General features: G+C 48.7%; 1 protein-coding gene across 1 annotated transcript in view; it reads right to left on the reverse strand.

The window, feature by feature from the left end:
- The window catches only part of NSG2 (neuronal vesicle trafficking associated 2), a 59479-nt gene extending 42292 nt beyond the window's left edge, over positions 1-17187 (reverse strand). The window contains exon 1 of the mRNA XM_062189636.1: positions 17059-17187. Within this exon, the coding sequence (XP_062045620.1) occupies positions 17059-17187 (129 nt within the window). The remainder of the gene's footprint in view (positions 1-17058) is intronic.
- Positions 17188-17653: the final 466 nt, after the last annotated feature.

The following is a 17653-nucleotide window of genomic DNA, read 5'->3' on the forward strand; positions in this document are numbered from 1 at the left end:
GACAAGGGAGCTGCAGCTCAGGGGTGCTAAGACACTTGTGCAAGGACACACAGCTGAAAGGAAGCAATCTTCTAACCACGATCACTCTTACAGTTTGAATTCACAGACTTAGAGCTTAAAATGACGAATTCTCCCCAAAAACTCCCATCATCTTTTCACCAGACAACAGTCAGGTGTATTGACTGGAGCAAGAATTTTCCTGGAAGAATGTTCTTTAAAGTCTGCAAGCCGTGGCAGACCCCCTGCAGCTCAGAAAGGAAGGGAGCATCTACCTTGTGGCACTCAAGCATGTCAGTTAAGGAGGCCCTGGGTCTCCTCCGGCCTCAGAGCCCATTTCCGGGTGTGAACTCTGCTGTTGTGACCCACCCTCTCTGTAGTCTGCTCTCTAAACAATAAAAAGACAGCCCTTGCCTGCTGCTTCAAATAGGAAAGGGGTGCAGCCGAACACAGACAAGGGCTTATAGTGAGGGGTAGGGAGAATCTACTCTTTTTTTTTCTTCCTTCCTACCTCCTGTGCCAAGGCATGGCAACACAGAAGCCTCTGTACCATAGGTAATGAAAATAATTCGCATACTTTGCATGTGTGCTTTAGGTACTAAGCAGTAGCTCCTTGATTCTATGCCATGAGATACTGATATTGCTAATATGGTAGTCGGGGAGGGTTGGAAGAATGTGAGCTGCTTCCAAATCCTGGGTGGCAGCTTCGGGTGAACCCTAGAAGCCTTCTGTGTCTTGGTTTTTCTCATCCATGGAACAAAGGAAATATCTGTAAGTATCTCGTTGGATTGTTATGAGATATAGATGAGTTAACACGAGTTAAACCCTCAGATGGTTGAGTGAACAACAAATGTTTCTTTGAACTCTGCCTCCGGGTGCCACCATGGTTTGTTCTGTGGCTGTTTGAAACACACGTGAGCCACACAAGACCTTCTCAAGGGCAGAGCTGGGGATGTGCATTCGGCACAATAGCTAAGACACTGCTTGGCACACCCACATCCCTCATGGCATGGCCTGGGTTTGAGTCCTGGGTCCACTTCCACTTCCAGCGTCCTGGGAGGTAGCAAATGATGGTGCAAGCAGTCGCGTCCCTGTCACTCCCATGGAAAACTCCAACTGAGTTCTGAGCTCCTGGCTTCAGTTTGGTCCAGCTCCAGCTATTGTGGGCATTTGGGGAGTAAGTCAGTAAATGAAATTTCTCTCTCTCTTGCTCTCTCTCTCTCATTCCCTCTCCCTCCCTCCCTTTCAAATAAATCATTTTTTAAAAACATTTAAGAACAAGGCTATTAAGCATGCTCCTGCCCACACTAATGGTGGGGGAGGGAGGATGGAGTGGGGATGGGATCAGGGTTTGAAGGATGAGTAGACATTTACTGGGTGGACAAGAAGGCAAGCGAAGACATTTTCTGCAGAGTGAACCACATGGTCAAGGACACAAAAGCAGGAAGAATCATGTGGTCTGCAAGCACCTGTTTCACAAGGAGCCACCGTGGGAGTGGGAAAGTCAGGAACGAGCAAAAAATACCAGAGCAAGTGCTAAGGCAGAGCTCACAGGATAGGGGCTTCCACTGTCACCTAACACCATTCCAGGCTGGAACAAGTGCAGTAATACATGTGCAGGTGACTTGGGAACTTAAAAGAGAGTCTGCAAATTCCACTTACTAGAAATACTTTGGCTATCACTGGATCCATTGTTAGGTGATGGAGTGGTACAGAAAAATGTCTTATCATTTCCCTGAACCCACATTCCTAGAAATATTCACAAACTTGGATTTATAATTTCATCTCCATACATATATGTGTGTGTGTATGTACATAACATTCACAGAAAGTAGAATTAAAAGAAGTTTATTTTGATACAAAAACAGTTGGGGTCTTCAAACAGGTTCATAAAAATGTATATTATGCAAAAACTATGCAAAACTAGTACAAAAATTTTTGCACTAAAATAAACTTATCTTTTAATTCCATTTTTCCATAAGCAACCTATTTTCATTTTATTTGAAAATCAGAGAGACAGAGATGGAGTGAGATTTTCCATTTGCTAGCTTGCTCCCCAAATGCCTACAACAGCTAGGGCTAGGTCAGGCTGAAGCCAGGGGCACAAAGTTCAACATGAGTCTCCCACGTGCATGGCAGGGACACAGGTATTCCTGTCATCATCGGCTGCCTCCTTGAGTGAGCATTAGCAGGAAACTGTATTGGAAATGAAGAAGCCAGGACTCGAACCAAGCCACAACTTAACTGTTTCCCCTCACTCCTGCCCTTCTATGAACTGTTTTAAAGTCTTCTCACATATAGCTAAATAAAGCACAGTGGATTTCCTGTTCAACATGAGCCGTAAATCTAGGGTAACTATTGCCTTTTCTGGGGGGCAACATTGGACCCTAAAGTTCTTGCCTCCTGGTGTACCTTCATTATGTAATTTTCTCCCCAAGAATGTGGGACAAAGCCCTGTAGATAGTAGCTGAGTATAATTCCCCATCAACAGCCGACCAGAACACAGGAACTCAGTCCCACAATGACAAGGAACTGAATTCCACCAATGTCCTGAATGAGCCTGGAAGAGGATCCCAACACCAGCCAAGACTGCGACAACCACCCCTCCCCAACACCTTGCTGTCAGGCTTGTGAGACCTGAACAGAGAACTCAGTGCACCAGTGGTTGGACTCCTGACCCATGACAGCTGTGAAATGGGCCATTCATGTTGTCTTCAATCACTAAATCTGGGGTAATTTGTACCAGCAATAGGAAATCAGTATACCTTCCCCCTTGCCAAGCCCAGCTCCTGGCTTGGCCCCTTCCTGTCTAGATCCTCAGCCATCACGCTGGTCTTGAGCATCTTCACGTCACACAGCAGATGTTAAGAAGCCTCTGCTCCTTGGGCCTTCCCTCTGCCACTCTTGTTCTCTCATCGTCTTTGCCGGAGCTTCTCGGCCAGCTCAAAACCATTTTCACCTTCTAAGTAGACTTAAAAGACCCTTCATTCCAGCTGACATGTGAGGCCGGAGACAGAACTAAGAAATATTACAGCTGAAATGAGACAGTGAATGAACATCCCAATTGTCATAATAGTAAATATTTTGATGTTGCTTCTCCTGTATCCATCCCTTTCTCCAACCAAAAATTCCCTGAGGAATCTTCCAGGAACTCACCACTACCCCATGGGGGGGCATCCATATGGTTTGTTGGGAAGGACCACTCCCTTAATGACAGAGGTATTCCCTACTTGGGTTAAACCAATCAGGGTGCTAGCCTATTGATGACACAGTTTGGCTCAGACATGGGCATGCCACCCAATTGGACCAATGAGATGTGAGGTAGTGTTGGCTGGGCACATGAGGAAGGAAGCCTCCTAGGTCTTCCTAGGTGTCCACTGGAGCAACTTCACCTCCGGGTGATATGGTGGGGACTTGAGTTACGGAACTGCTGTAGCAAGTTCTATCAAGAGAAGTCAGGCAGAGGACAAAGACAGCACCTAAGAGAAGGCAGAGCCACGCAGAACCCGAGGAAACGGAGATGGGCTCTTATGACGTCTGCCCTCTGCATCACACACTGCCTGAAGCTAGACCCATGCTGAGCCTGCAGTAAAGGGAGCAAGTATACCTTTTTGGGGTCTTAATCCAATTGAGGTTGGAATTTCTGTAACTTGAGATTAAAAGCTTCTCATCCTACATAAGTGTGTCCTAAGAAAACTCATGAAAATGACCTGAAAAGCTATTAGAATGTAGTAAGATAGCCAAATACCCAAGTTAGTATACCAAAATCAATAGATTTCCTAGTTGTCAGCAAAAATTCAGCTCAAAAATATACTGGATCCCCCAGAGGACACATGCACCAGAACATTCGGAGCAGCTTTGTTCATAATATCTTCAAACTGCAAGCAACCAACATGTTCATTTCCAGGAGAATGGACACACTGTGGTTTATTCAGAAAATGGAACACTGAACAGCAATAGTGTGTGTGTGTGTATATATATATAATATATATATACAGTATATATATTGTGTATATATACATATACAATGAAGCTCCTAGACTTGAATTCAGCAAGAGGACTATGACACAAGAAGATCAGATTTCATTGATATGGGTTGCAAATATATTAATAAATACTTTAAATATATATAAAACTTATTTTTTAAATATACCATTAATCAGTTGTAGTACTGGCCTTAGGGTGCTCCATTTGGGCAGATTTGGGGCCCATAGCCCTCCCTTGGAATCCATGTCCTGCTTTGCCCTGAACCCTGAGTGACTTTCTAATGAAAACAGTAATTTGGGTTCCAGAGCCTCTCTTCTGAAACCTCAGAGCTCAAACACAGGCCAAGGGACAAGTGTGTACCTGACACCACGGGCATCCTCTGTCATCTGCTCCTCACTCGAGCTGTGTCACACTCGCTGCAAAAGCAACCCAAGCTGCTACATAATACTTTAGTTTCACCCCTATGGAAGTGTAACCTCTTTCAGATCCCATATCCAAGGCCACATGGCTTGGGCCCCTTTGCCTGGAGCAAATGGACAGTGCTGTGCAGTCATCTTCTTTGACCTCTGCCCTATTCCCAATTTTCTAGCTTTAAATGATGTGAGAGTGATAGAAATTCAGTAGAAACTGCAAATTTCTGAATCTGGCTCATTTCCTGGACTAGCAAGATGCAAATCTGCAGTATGACACTCTGGCGACGCTGGGCAGCACCAGTGGGTGCAGCTCCTGTCGTAAAGGGGGAACCACCAACGGAGCCTACAGTATGCTGTGTGGCTGAGCTGGGGGGGCGGTAGGCTGGGCCCATCAGTGCACTTTGAACTTACGACATTTACAATGCTTTCAGCTTACGATGGGTTTGTCGGGATGCAAGCCCATCCTAAGTGAGGAGCAACTGCACCTGACAGCCTTGTTCTCCCCGCCCGCCTTGAAACATTCTCCTCCCTTGAGTCTGTAGCAGTCTCTCCTTGGTTCTCTTCCTACCACACTGACCAGCCCTCCTCAGCTTCCTTTTCAGGCTCCTCCCCTTCCTCTGGACCTCGGAAGGTGGGGCTCTCCCATGGCTAGGTCATGGTCATTCCTCTCTCCTGGCACAAGCCCCTGCTGGGAGTTCTCACTCATTCCCATCACTTCCAAGTCCATCTTTATTCCTCAGGATTCTGATTTGTATGTGCCTTCATACACCTGACAATCAGTTTACTGGTTGGATGTGTGCCCTTCAATTCACACACACCTGCAGCAGAGCTCTCGGGCTGCAGCCCACCTACCCTGAGCACCTGACCCTCCAGCTTCCCCTTCAGGGAACACAGCATTCTCCACACCACTGTTTATGTCCAACCACACCCAGGAATCTTTCATGAGCCCTTCTTCCAGTCCGCACACCCATCCCATCTTTCCATCCATCCCAGGGCCAGCTTCCTCAAGTATTCTCTCAAATGGACCCCTCTGTCCAGGTACATACGCTGCCTCCACCTTGGCCAATGGCAGCCCCAGCTCTCTGATGAACTTCTCTGTTCCCGTTTTTGCCTCCCCAAACCCAGGGAAAGGGTCTTGGGTCAAGGAAGTACCACACATGAGCAAGCATTCAGAAGACGACCTGCCACCTGAGGGAAGCACCAAAGGCAGTTCTGAATGGCCAGCGTGCAGTGGGGTGAGTGGGGGACACAGATGAAGCTGCAGGGGGCTCCAGTGCCGCTCCAGACACCTGGAGGATTACCTGAGAGCTAAGGAAAGATCGCAAACAAGCGAATGGCTTCCCAGGTGTGCACTGCCTGCAGGGGAGCAGGCTCTGGCCACAGGGAAGATACACCGGGGTGGGGAGAAGCAGAGGACGGGGGAAACCCAGCCCTCCAAAGTTAATGGGCTCAACCAGCCGTTAGGAGGTTGCTAAAGTTCAGTGTGCTCCGTTCTTAGGGAGCAGAGCCAGAAACATTTCCTCCCATAAAAGACAAGTAACCATTGCTTTTATTTTTTAGTGCTAGGAATGGGAAAGCATCAGAAATGTTAGCCAGTCCTTATGAATTGTACCTTGGAGGAATCAGCTTGCATAAGCAAAGAGAGAGCGAGAGAAGGGAGACAATGAACCTGCAGAAAAAAAGGCCTTATTCCAGCCGTTCTTCTTTTACCCACGCTTGAAAAAGAAATGGAGCCAAACAGAGCCCTGAGCCCCTGGATGAATAGGAGAAATTGGAAGAAAAACACGTAGGGAAGGGAGAGGAAATACTCTTTTTATTATTCAAGGTGTGGTTTCATACGAATTTGGAAAAAGGAGAGTCCAGGTTTTTGACTATCATTGTGGACAGAGGCAAAGTAATAACTTTGTTCTCTTTTCATGTTTACACATCAGCCCCCCACTGTTCTGTCAGCTGCAAATACGAGCAACATAATTTAACATAACTGGCATTGTGAAAATGGGATAAATTATTCATCCCAAAAGGACCCCTTGTCTGACTGTCATTCCCCCTTCGCTGGTGAGGCCAGATTATACATGGAGGTTCAGATGGTGCAAAGTGCAGATCATAAAAATTTAAAATACTACTTCCCAGGATTATCAATAATGAAGAGGTTCCCACATGGAGAGGCCCTACGATTGGCAGGGACAATAAATAAAAGCTCGGAAGTGCTGACAAGCACGAGATTGTATTTTTATGAGCTGGACTTGCACAGGCCAAAAATAGATCTGTGCTGTACCTCAGCTCATCCCTGCAGCAAGGAGAAGTTCCAAGCCAGGACAATGGATGGCCAGCCGCCAAGCGCCTACTGTGTGCCAGCCACTCTGCACCTGCCCTCCCGCTGTGTGTGCATTTCATTCTCATCCTTCTGACCACATTCTCTCCAACTCTCAGCTCTCTCCATGAAGTCCTTACTCTGCTTCTCATTCTCCAGGGGAGAAAATCTAGGCTGTGGTAGGTCAGTCATTTGCTTGTGACCAGATGACCAGTAAGCAGCCGAGCCAGGATTCACACTCAACATCGGCATGCTGTCTCTTACTTTTCATGGTTTTGTTTTTGTTTTTGCTTTTGTTTTTCACAGGTATCCACTGAAGCCGGAAACTTTACCTCCTGTGTCTCCGCAGCTCCTCTCAATCATTCTAGGAGGCAGGGCTGTCAATCTCCTGTTACCTGGGTCCCAGAGAGCAGAACTGACATCACAACCTCCCAGGATCACCAGGAGACAGCACCAAGGCTGGGAACTGAGCCCTAACCCAAGAGCCACCCAGCACTCCAAGGCTGAGCCCATGGAACCCGGGACACAATGGGGTCCCGGAAATGTTGCTGACTACATGAACAAAGACACCCTCGCGCTAAAGAGGGAAAGCGGGGGTGCCCTTACCGAGGCTGAGTCCTGGGTCGGCAGCCTCCCCACCGCACACCTCCTCCTCTTTGGACCGGTGAAGCTGGGTATTGGGCTCGGAAGACAGAAGCTCAGAGTACTGTGATGGCAGTGTTGTCCCACCCCATCCGCCACAGGGGCCCAGAGAGGGGAAGGGACTTGACACCGACTGCACGGCAAGAGTGAGTCAGAACCTGCCCTCCAGAACCAACGAGCCTGCCGAATCCCGGTCCAGGGCTCCTTCCATGGGGTTTCTCTGTTTCCCTTGCTGGGCTTTTGCTTTCTCAAGAGACAGGATGGGAGGTTGGCCAGTGTGGCCTCACATGAACCATCTAGGCCAAGACGTCTGTGACCCTCCAGTTCCATGGCAACACACAGGATGGGGCAAGATGAGGCGCTTGCCACGGGGGCCCCTGCAGGGGCCTCCAGCTCCTTCTGTTCTGAGCAGAGGCTGGGGCTGGTGATCACTGTGAGGCCATGGCTCTGCCACCTGTGTGCCCGCATCCGGAGGCCCAGGCCACTTGGTGGTTCTGCTCCCCTTGTGCTGCCTAGAGCTAGACCCCATGTTCTCTAGGGACCAGGGACCTACTTCTAGGACTGAACTGACACTGGTGACAACAACAACATTAAGCCTATTTTGCATTAAGCATTGACTGTGCAGTGGGCACTGTGATAAACATTCCATGTGTATTTTTCTCATTTCACCCTTGCTACAGACTTTAGAGGAAGATAGTGCTATCATAAGGAGACACAATATCAGAGTGGTTACTAAACCTGCCCAGTGTCACACAGCAAGTAGGTGGTGCAGTTAGGATATGGATTCTGATTGCAGTGCTGTGATACTTCCCTGTAAATGCAGGAATGCCAGCTTGCTGAAGGTGGTCTCTCCACATAGGAAAGCAAGCAAGTTACATCAGTCTCCAAAGCTGTGTTACCATCTGTGAAGTGGGTGTGGTTTTTTCGATAAAAAATCTAAAACACACTCATGGCAATAAAGATGAAAACCATAGGATAAAAATCTTGGGCCAGCATATGGCATAGCGGGTACAGCCGCCTCCTGCAACACTGGCATACCATATGGGCACCAGTTAAAGACCCGACTGCTCTACTTCCAATCCAGCTCCCTGCTAATGCACCTGGAAAGCAGCAGAAGATGGCCCAGGTCCATGGGTTCCTGTACTCACTTGGGCCAGGAAGAAGCTCCTGGCTCCTAACTTCACACAGGCCCAGTTCTGGCCATTGCAGTCATTTGGGGAGTGAACCAGCGGTTGGAAGATCTCTCTCTCTCTCTCTCTCTCTCTCTCTCTCTCTCTCTCTGTCTCTGTCTCTATCTCTATCTCTATCTCTCTCTGTAACTCTGCCTTTCAAGTAAATAAATAAATCTTAAAAAAAGAATAAAAATCTTCAGATGGTCTACAACTGTCCCTATCCCCACTCCCCAAATATTTAAGTTTCTTATGTGTCTGAAAGTGTTTTTTAAAGATTTATTTATTTATTTGAAAGCCAGAGTTACAGAGAGGCAGAGGCAGAGAGAGAGAGAGAGGTCTTCCATCTGCTGGTTCACTCCCCAGATAGCCACAAAAGCCAGAGCTGAGCCAATCCAAAGCCAAGATCCAGGAGCTTCCTCTGGGTCTCTCATGTGCATTCAGGGGCCCAAGGACTTGGGCCGTCTTCTACTGCTTTCCCAGGCCATAGCAGAGAGCTGGATCAGAAGTGGAACAGCCGGGACACGAACCGGCACCCATAGGGATGCCGGCATTGCAGGCAGTGGCCTTGCCTACTATGCCACAGCGCCAGCCCCTGGAACTATTTTTATCAATTATAAGAATGAAACATACACACATGATGCCCTCCAGGTTCACCTAGGTCATTGCAAAGGACAGAATGTCATCTTTCTCTGACTGGATGCTATTGCATTGTACCTATAACATTTCACAATGCTTGCATGGATCTGAGCATCATATCAGACTCCACAAATAAAAGGAACTTCAAAAATTTCATGGAAAATGGAATTTTAAAACAGGAGTTTACTTTGGTGCAGAGCAAAAATATACTGCCCAAATTGTTTTCCTCAGTATCCAGAAAATGTGTATTGTGAGAAAATGATGCATGGATTTCAAAACTAGCTTTACACCAAAATAAACTCATACTTTTCAAATTTTCCATGAATTTTTTGAAGTACTGGCATATGTACACTTCTGTGTCAATCAAAAGTAAAATAAAACTAAAAAAAGCATCAAATATACATGTACATTCTATGTTCCCACCCATGCGGTCGCCCCACACCACCCTCCTTTGCAGCTGTTTTAACCAAGCAACGTGTCTGCTGTCTCCCTGCATATTGCACACACAAATCTGCCTCACTCTCATAACACTTGCTCAGTCCCCATCCATGCGCCAGAGTTGGCTTAACCAGTCCCTTTTCATAGAACAGTCCAGGTTGTTATCAATTTTTAAAATATATGTGTGTGTGTGTATATATATATATATATATGGACCTTGGCATATTTGAAAGGAATATGCCCGTAGGATGACTTCCCGCCATTAGGAAGCATACCATTTAAATAGCGTGCAGTTCAAATTGCATAAACAATGTCAAAACATCCTCTGAATAACACTGCATCAAATTATATAACCAACAAGAGTGTATTGAGGTCAGCTTTGCTCCCAGTGCTATCAATGCTAAGCATTATCAAATTCTTCTCTTGCCAATCCTTCTAAAAAGTATTATGTCTTCAAATCATAGAGAATTTTTAATATACTCATTTGTCATTTTATATCTATTTGCTGGAGCTGCCTACTCAGAGCCTTTGCACCAATTCGGGGTGATTTATCATCAGTCTCCTAGGAATCTCGAAGAACAGGGGGTTCTAAGATGCTAGAACTGGCAGAGGGTGCATCCCACTGCTCCCTGGGCAGGGCGACATTTCTGTGATCTTGTGTTGTGGAAGAAAAAGAGACCCGGAGTTCAGTCCAGACGAGAGCCAAGAACACACAGGTCTCGGGGACAAGTGCCAGTCCCTTCACTCAGCATGCTCCTAGGTCTCCCTGTGGAACTCCTGCCCCCTGAGCTCCGATCCCCCTCGGCAGCTTTCGCTCTTGGAGTCTTTTCCCAAGCATCACCTTCCCGAGTCATATTCTGGCCACCCCATGAAAGACAGGGAATGCTGCCCTTGTGCAGTGCCCTGAGTGAGGCCTGTAGACAGTCTCTGTGTATTTTCCCTCCCAGTAAGCTGTTATGTAGATGGTCTGCTCATTTTACAGCCGAAACAACACAAAGCCCAGAAAAGCCAAGCAACGTGTCTAGAGCCACACAGCCGATCAACAGCTGAGCTGATTTATACCCAGGTCTAGGACTCCCAGGTGCACGCGGTCTGCCATGCAGAACCTGAAGCACACCAAGCACCACCGACTGGTTCCTAAAGCTAGGCGCCCTCCCCTCCCCCGAGCAGGTGAGCCCGCTTCTTCCTGAAGACTTACTCATCAGCATGAAAGGAAAGGCGCGCGTGCCCAGAGCCAGGTAGCTGGCTTGCCAAGCACACGATCCGCCTGGGGCTTTGCCAGCGCAGGGCTGAGTCTGTACGCTGCCTGCTTCCTGTGGACCTGCCATCCATCAGCTGGCATCTGGCAGCACACCTGCGTGCGCTGATCTTGTAGGAGAGCACGTCAGCCCTCCGAGCCTGTCCCTGCAGCTGCAAAGTGGGGGTGACAGCAGCACCCTGAAAGAGGGGCTGTGGGGATGGCTGGGCTGTTGCAGCCAGTTAGACAAAAGGCAGTGAGACCCTAAAGGCAGCTCCTGGCCTCTGAAATCGGCATCTAAAGAGCTTACTCCCACGCTCTGGAGGAAGCCACCCGACTGCTGAGTCTCAAGAATATTTCTCTGCCTGTCAAGTGGAGAAATTGAGCCCAGGTTTAAGCCGCACGAGGGGAGGGGGCCTTGTTCAGCCAGCATTTCCCACTGGCTGCGGTGTGGGAGGACTAGGGCTACTGAGAGGATGCACGGGCAGGCCTAGAAGGGGCACGTGGGGCAGGGAGAGCAAAGGCTCCTGGCAGCAGTCTAAGTACATCCCCTGCCCCTCCACTCCTGCCCCCCTCAGGAACACAGCAGGGACAGCTCGCCAGCCTCGTGCCTCCACTGTTGTCTTCCAGCGCTCGTGGTGGGAATGCTGCAAGAAGCCCAGCACCTCTGTCCGGGGGCAAAATACTCTGGTGCTGCGTGAGGACTTATCAGAAGGAGAGGTGCCTCGTGCATGAGCTGAGCCTGTCCCCTCTCCTTAGGGTGGCCCCCGGCAGCCAGGGGCGTCGTCCTGTAAGAAAACTCTGATCAGCGTCCCTCCCCTCGTGAGCAGGTGCCCCGCTTACCTCATCTGCGAGGTCCCTGCCCCTCACCCAGCATGCTCCTGACTCTTCCTGCAGCCCCCTTGATGTCTGCCCGCCTCCTGGGCCCCCACCCCTCCTCCCCTTTATCAGTGCCTACTCCAAGTCCCAGCCAGGGCTTCTCCCTCTGCAAGGCTTCTCCGGCCATCATCCCTTCACAAAGAGGTCTGCCTAAGCCACAGCCTTTCCTACATCACAGCGCCTTAGCCTTTGCTTAGTAGCCCTTCTCCCAGTTTGCAACCATTCCCTGCTGCTTATAGAAATGGTTCATGTGAAGTCCTTCTTCCTCATTGGACTGGACACTGCACGAAAGCAGGGACCTGGGCATCTTTCCATGGCCTGGTGCACAGAACATACTCAACAAGATTTTGTGCATAGGTGGATGGATGGACAATGGATGGATGGATGGATAGATGGACACATGGATGGATAGATGGCGGACGGACAATGGATAGATGGAAGGAGGGATAGATGATAGATGGATTTATGGAGGAGTGCCTTCCAATGTGATAAATACAGCCACAGCTATACTGATGGGCGAGGTCAGGAGACCCACTGTCTGAATTGAGTCTAGGAGGGTAAGTTTTGGCTTACGGGACAAGCAGAAGAGTGAGATGGGCATTCTGGACAGAGGGAACAGCATGTTCAGAGCTCCCTGGGGGTGTTGAGAACTCTAGGGAGGGGTTTTTCATCTCAGCACTGTAGACTTTGGGGGCAGTGGGGAGGGTCCTGGGCACTGCAGGATGTTCAGCAACATTCATGGCCTCTACCCCTAGGTGCCACTAGGTGTCACCTCCCCTCCAGGTGCGACAGCCAAAAATGTCTGCAGACATTGCTGAATGTTCCCTTGGGAGGCAAAATCACCCCCATTGAGAATGTCTTCTCCAGCAGGGTCTGACATGCTCGTGTCCCAGGTACAAAGTAGCCGTGAGAGGAAAGGAAGCCAGTGGGCCTGCATTGAAGGATGTCAGGTAAGGACTTAAGGATGGTATGCCGTGGGGATGAGGGGCTGGCATGGGTGTCTGCAGGGAGGGACCCGTGCACAACTCTGGAAAACACAGAAGGAGAGCTGGGGACTGAGTAGAGAGAGAGAGGAGGCAAAGGGCCATCTGCGAGCCCAGGCCAAGCAAGAGCCAACCCTCAAGCCCCAGGCAGGGAGGGAGCCCCAGGGGCTGTGCTGCTTCCTCATGGAGCCACCCCCAGAGCCCCACCATCAGGTCTGGGAGCCTGCACGGGATGGCCACAGATGAGAGCAGATAGAGGAAGCATTCTCCCAGGGCTGGAGGCTTCTCAACAGTAAGGCAGCATCAGGCAGAGGGAAACGAAGGTTCTAGCCCCAGCAACTCCACTCTTCATCGGTGAAGCTTGGACAGATCACTGCATTGATCACTGCCTCAGTTTCCTCATCAGTGAAATGGGTACACTAGGCGAGGCTACTGGGAAGAGTAATGAAATTACAGACAAGAGCGCCCTGCACAGCCCGTCCCTGGTCCAGAGCAAGTGCTTTAGACTTATTCATCTCCCAAAGGCTCTGTCCTGACACTCATATTCCACACTAGCAAAGACTGTTCAGTGACAGAATCTAAAGAGGGGTTTCATAATTACACACCAAGTTCCCTCTGTGTTTTACATCTTCTAAAAGGAAAACCATGATTTAACATTGGGGCCAAATATTGGCCGGCATTGTGGCATAGCGGGTAAAGTCACCACCTGCGACACTAGTATCCCATGTGGGCGCCAGCTCATGGCCCTGCAGATCCACTTCCAATCCAGCTCCTGGCTAATGTGGCTGGGAAAGCAGTGGTGGGTGGCCCAAGTGTTTGGGCCCCTGCACCCACATGGGAGACTGGATGAAGCTCCTGGCTTCTAGCTTTGGCCTGGCCCAACCCCAGCTATTATGGCCATCTGGGGGAGTGAATCAGCAGATGAAGGATCTCTCTCTCTCTCTCTCTCTCTCTCTCTCTGGCATGCAAAAATAAATAAATAAATAAATAAATAAATATTTAAGGAAAAACATTTCTGATAACCACCTTAGCTTCAAACCCCACCATCTGACTGGAACCTAACCAAAGGGCTGAGGGCTATGTTCCGGCTTACCTTGCTCCTCTACCTCAGGCCTGTGAGCTGAGTTCCAATGCTACCATCTTCATTTTACACGCGATAAGGCTGAGGCCAAGGCAGGTTAGGGAACCCACCCCAAGCCATTAGCCAAGGCAGGATGGGAAAGCCTGGAGCTGGGATGGGATCCCACCTGAAGACGAGGCTCCCATCTCTGCGGGAAGCCGTCTCACTCCACTGAGCACCCAGAAGACCTGGGCATCTTCAGGGAAACTCGCTTTTTCACACTTTTTTTCTATCATCAGGAGAAGAAACATGTTTACTCCTGAAAAGATCATCAAAACTAAACATGTGCACAAAAAAACGCTAATTCCCTGCTCAGAGAAGAAAGAGAGCTGAGGGAGAAGAATCAAGCACAGGTAGGTGAAGCCACTGGGCTGGAGCCAGACAGCAGGTCAACAGACTTCTGGGCCAGATTGCTCCTCCTGCAGGCGAAGGTTCTAGATCTACACTGCCTGGGTTCTGCACCCAAGATGCTTCGCTGTTTATGTGCTTTTGGAAATCGCTTCACCACTCTGTAACGGAGTTTCCTTCAAATTTGAATCAAAGCAGTGGATCCTTTTGGGTCCCATGAACTATTGAGTGAATGAAAGAAAAGTGTGTGTGTGTGTGTGCACTTCTCTCAGATGCACACATTTACATAAATATGGCTTAGGGTAGCACCCTGCATTTAGGAAACACTTAAAATGGTAACTATTACCGTCTTATAGTTAGCTTTGTGCCAGGCACGTTACATATGTGGCCTCATCCAACTTTGTTCTGACCATTGTAACAGCTGTGATCCTCATTGATTCACAGAAGAGGCAACTTAGGGCCACCTGGCAGAAAGACTTTATCTTGAACCTCAGAGGGACTCCATGGTTTGCCCCGGTGGGGATGTGTTCCTCTAGGGAGTTGCAGTGGTTAATCTGGGATCCATTGCATCTTCTAGGATACATGGAAGTTCAGGTTCACCAAAGGAGATGATGTATTTGTTGTCCAGGCTTTGGGATAGTTTCAGGCACACCTGGACCAGATGGCCAGCAGGTGTTCAGTCTGTGTTCTCTCTCAGGGAGAGAAGGAAGCCCTCCGAGATGGGTAGGGAGAGTAAGGTAAGAGAAAGATGGCAGCCATCTCTGGATGTCCCACAAGAGTGTGGCAGGATGGGAGAGATGACAGTCCCTTTTCCTTGTACACCTCTCTGGAATATGCAGACCTGTAAGACAATAGTAAACTTCAAGACAATAGTCCCCAGGGCCAGTGCTGTGGCGCAGCGGATTGAAGCCCTGGCCTGGAGTACCGGTATCCCATATGGGCACCGGTTCTAGTTCCGGCTGCTCCTCTTCTGATCCAGCTCTCTGGTATGGCCTGGGATAGCAGTGGAAGATGGACCAAGTCCTTGGGCCCCTGCACCTGCCTGGGAGACCCGGAAGAAGCTCCTGACTCCTGGCTTCAGATCGGTGCAGCTCCAGCCATTGCAGCCATCTGGGGAGTGAACTTGCAGATGGAAGACCTCTCTCTCTCTCTCTCTGTGCCTCTCTCTGTAACTCTGTCTTTCAAATAAATAAAATAAATCTTAAAAAAAAGACAATAGTCCCCTTCTCCTTCCCAACTTCCATTTATGTCTGAGCCCACACCCTAGCATTTCCACTTACTCCTTCTGTGAGACTGCACGACTCACCGTGCTGTCATCTATAAATGTAAGTGCACAATCCCTGACCCCCAGAGGTCATGCACATCTCTAACTGTGCGCCTCAACTTCAGCTGCACACATGAGTTATCTGGCAGGATTTCATGAATGCTGACACCTGGGGCTCACCCCAGAGATTCTGAAAGGATTGTTCTGAGGTTCCGCTCGCACAACAGGAGCCTCAAAGACGGATTCAAAAACACCATGAAAAACAAAGACCCTCTGGAACACATGTAGCAGGTCCTCAACTGAAACTACCGCCTTCCATCTCCTTAGTGTTAACTGCCAATTCCAACTTTGCTTTTAAAGGCTTTCCCAGTTTCTCCGGATGGTTCAACAATTCCTCATTCCTGCCACCCCACCCGAGCACATTCTTATATTGACTCTGCACTTTCAAAACAAATGACTCGACCCCCAGCCAATCAGCGGGGCCCTTTATCCAGCTTTGGCTCCGCTTCTGCTGATTAGATGGAGCCAATTGGTTAAGACACACAATGCCCTCCTGGAGATGCCAATGAGAAAATCAAACAGATGGAATGATCCATTGTTCACTCTTCAGCCAGGGAACGCCACCATTTGTCTCCAAATCCCTCCCTCACAGTGTACAAAAGCTCACATTACTGAACCGCAAGTACTGTTGGGTGGCTCTTAGATGACAATGCCTCTCCCACCTGGGTCCATGGGCCAGCCCGCCCCCACCTGCCTTTGTAGGAGTGCCCACCTCCATTCTTCACGGACCACTCCCATGTCAGGAGATGCACCATCAGCCAGTCACTCATTCCCAGCCCCGCCTCCTCTGAAGACACTCTACCCCAGTCTCGCTGTTCCCCCAAAGCATTCCATGCTTTGCATGTGTGTGCCCTGTACCTTACATCCTTTTCCTCCCATGGTCTACCTGGAAGGCTTTTACTCACCTTCAGAATCCCTATTCAAATGCTCTCCTCTGCAGTTTACCTAACCTGTTCTCCCAACCTCAGCCACAAATCCCACCCCCATCCTCTTCCCAGGCAAACACAATTTAGTTGTTTCCATGTCTGCATCCTCACAATTTCTGTACTGCTCAGCATGACCACGATGCATTATATTCATTTGTTATACCAGATAAGGATTTTCAAAACGTTGTCTTTTATCACCAACTCCTAGTGTATGGGGACAGATCTTAGCAGGTGCAAACTGAATGTTTCTTGGACTGAATCCAATTCTCTGTGCTCAAATCTACACCAATGCATTTTTTTAAACACCTCCTCCAAAATAATCAAGATGGATTTTTCTGTCACCCTCTAGAAGCGTTATTAGTATTCATCTGCTGTGACAGAACTTTAACAAGGAAAGATTAATTTGCTTGCCCATGGATGTAGATGTGAACAAAAAAATATGAATAAACACTTACCACAAATCTGAGACAACACAAGAGATGTCTTGCCTCTGGAAGGAATAACTACCTTTTACCAGAAAGGGGGCATATTTGGCAAATGACAAGATGAAAGGGCTTGGGGGTGGAATATTTTGCTGTTTTATTTCCTGATATGGGGAGGTGGGGGGAGCCTGGGGGCTGCTGAGAGGCAGAACACCTGCTTTACCTTCTCCGGAGCAGGCAGCTGTAAGTGATTAACCTCCAGGGGGGTGATGAGAGGGACGGTCTGGAAGCCATCCTCCACCGAAGGCGGCTTGCTGCCCTTCTCGCTGGGGTTACTGTTCAGCTTCACCATCCTTATGCCTTTCTTCCCAGACCTAAGGCAAGCAGGGGGATTCTGGTTACGGCAGGAGGTAAAGCAGGGAAAGAGGGGCTGGCGACAGAGAAAACAGTGCTGTCCTCAACAGCTCCATTTGGGTGGTTTTCGATCTACTGATCAGTCATTGATCTTCTGGTTAGACTTCCTGACATGATCCCCATCGTCCAGTAAAACTTCTTTAATCATCAAAATATGCTACTTGACCATGGGGTTCAACAGCCCTCAAATTTATAAAGCTGAGGAAGATCCAGGACACACACACACACACACAAATGCAAGCTTAAAAAATGCCTAAGACACTAGAGCCTAAGTATCCACATAATACCAGTGAGAAGCCTACTCTTAGTGCAAAATGCAATTCTATTATCCTAGATGCCCCTGCAGTATGATGCATTTCATTTCACCATCCTGCTTGCTATTTTATTATATTGATTTTTCTTCA

Source organism: Lepus europaeus, chromosome 4, assembly GCF_033115175.1.
Source record: "Lepus europaeus isolate LE1 chromosome 4, mLepTim1.pri, whole genome shotgun sequence".
NCBI lineage: Eukaryota > Metazoa > Chordata > Mammalia > Lagomorpha > Leporidae > Lepus > Lepus europaeus.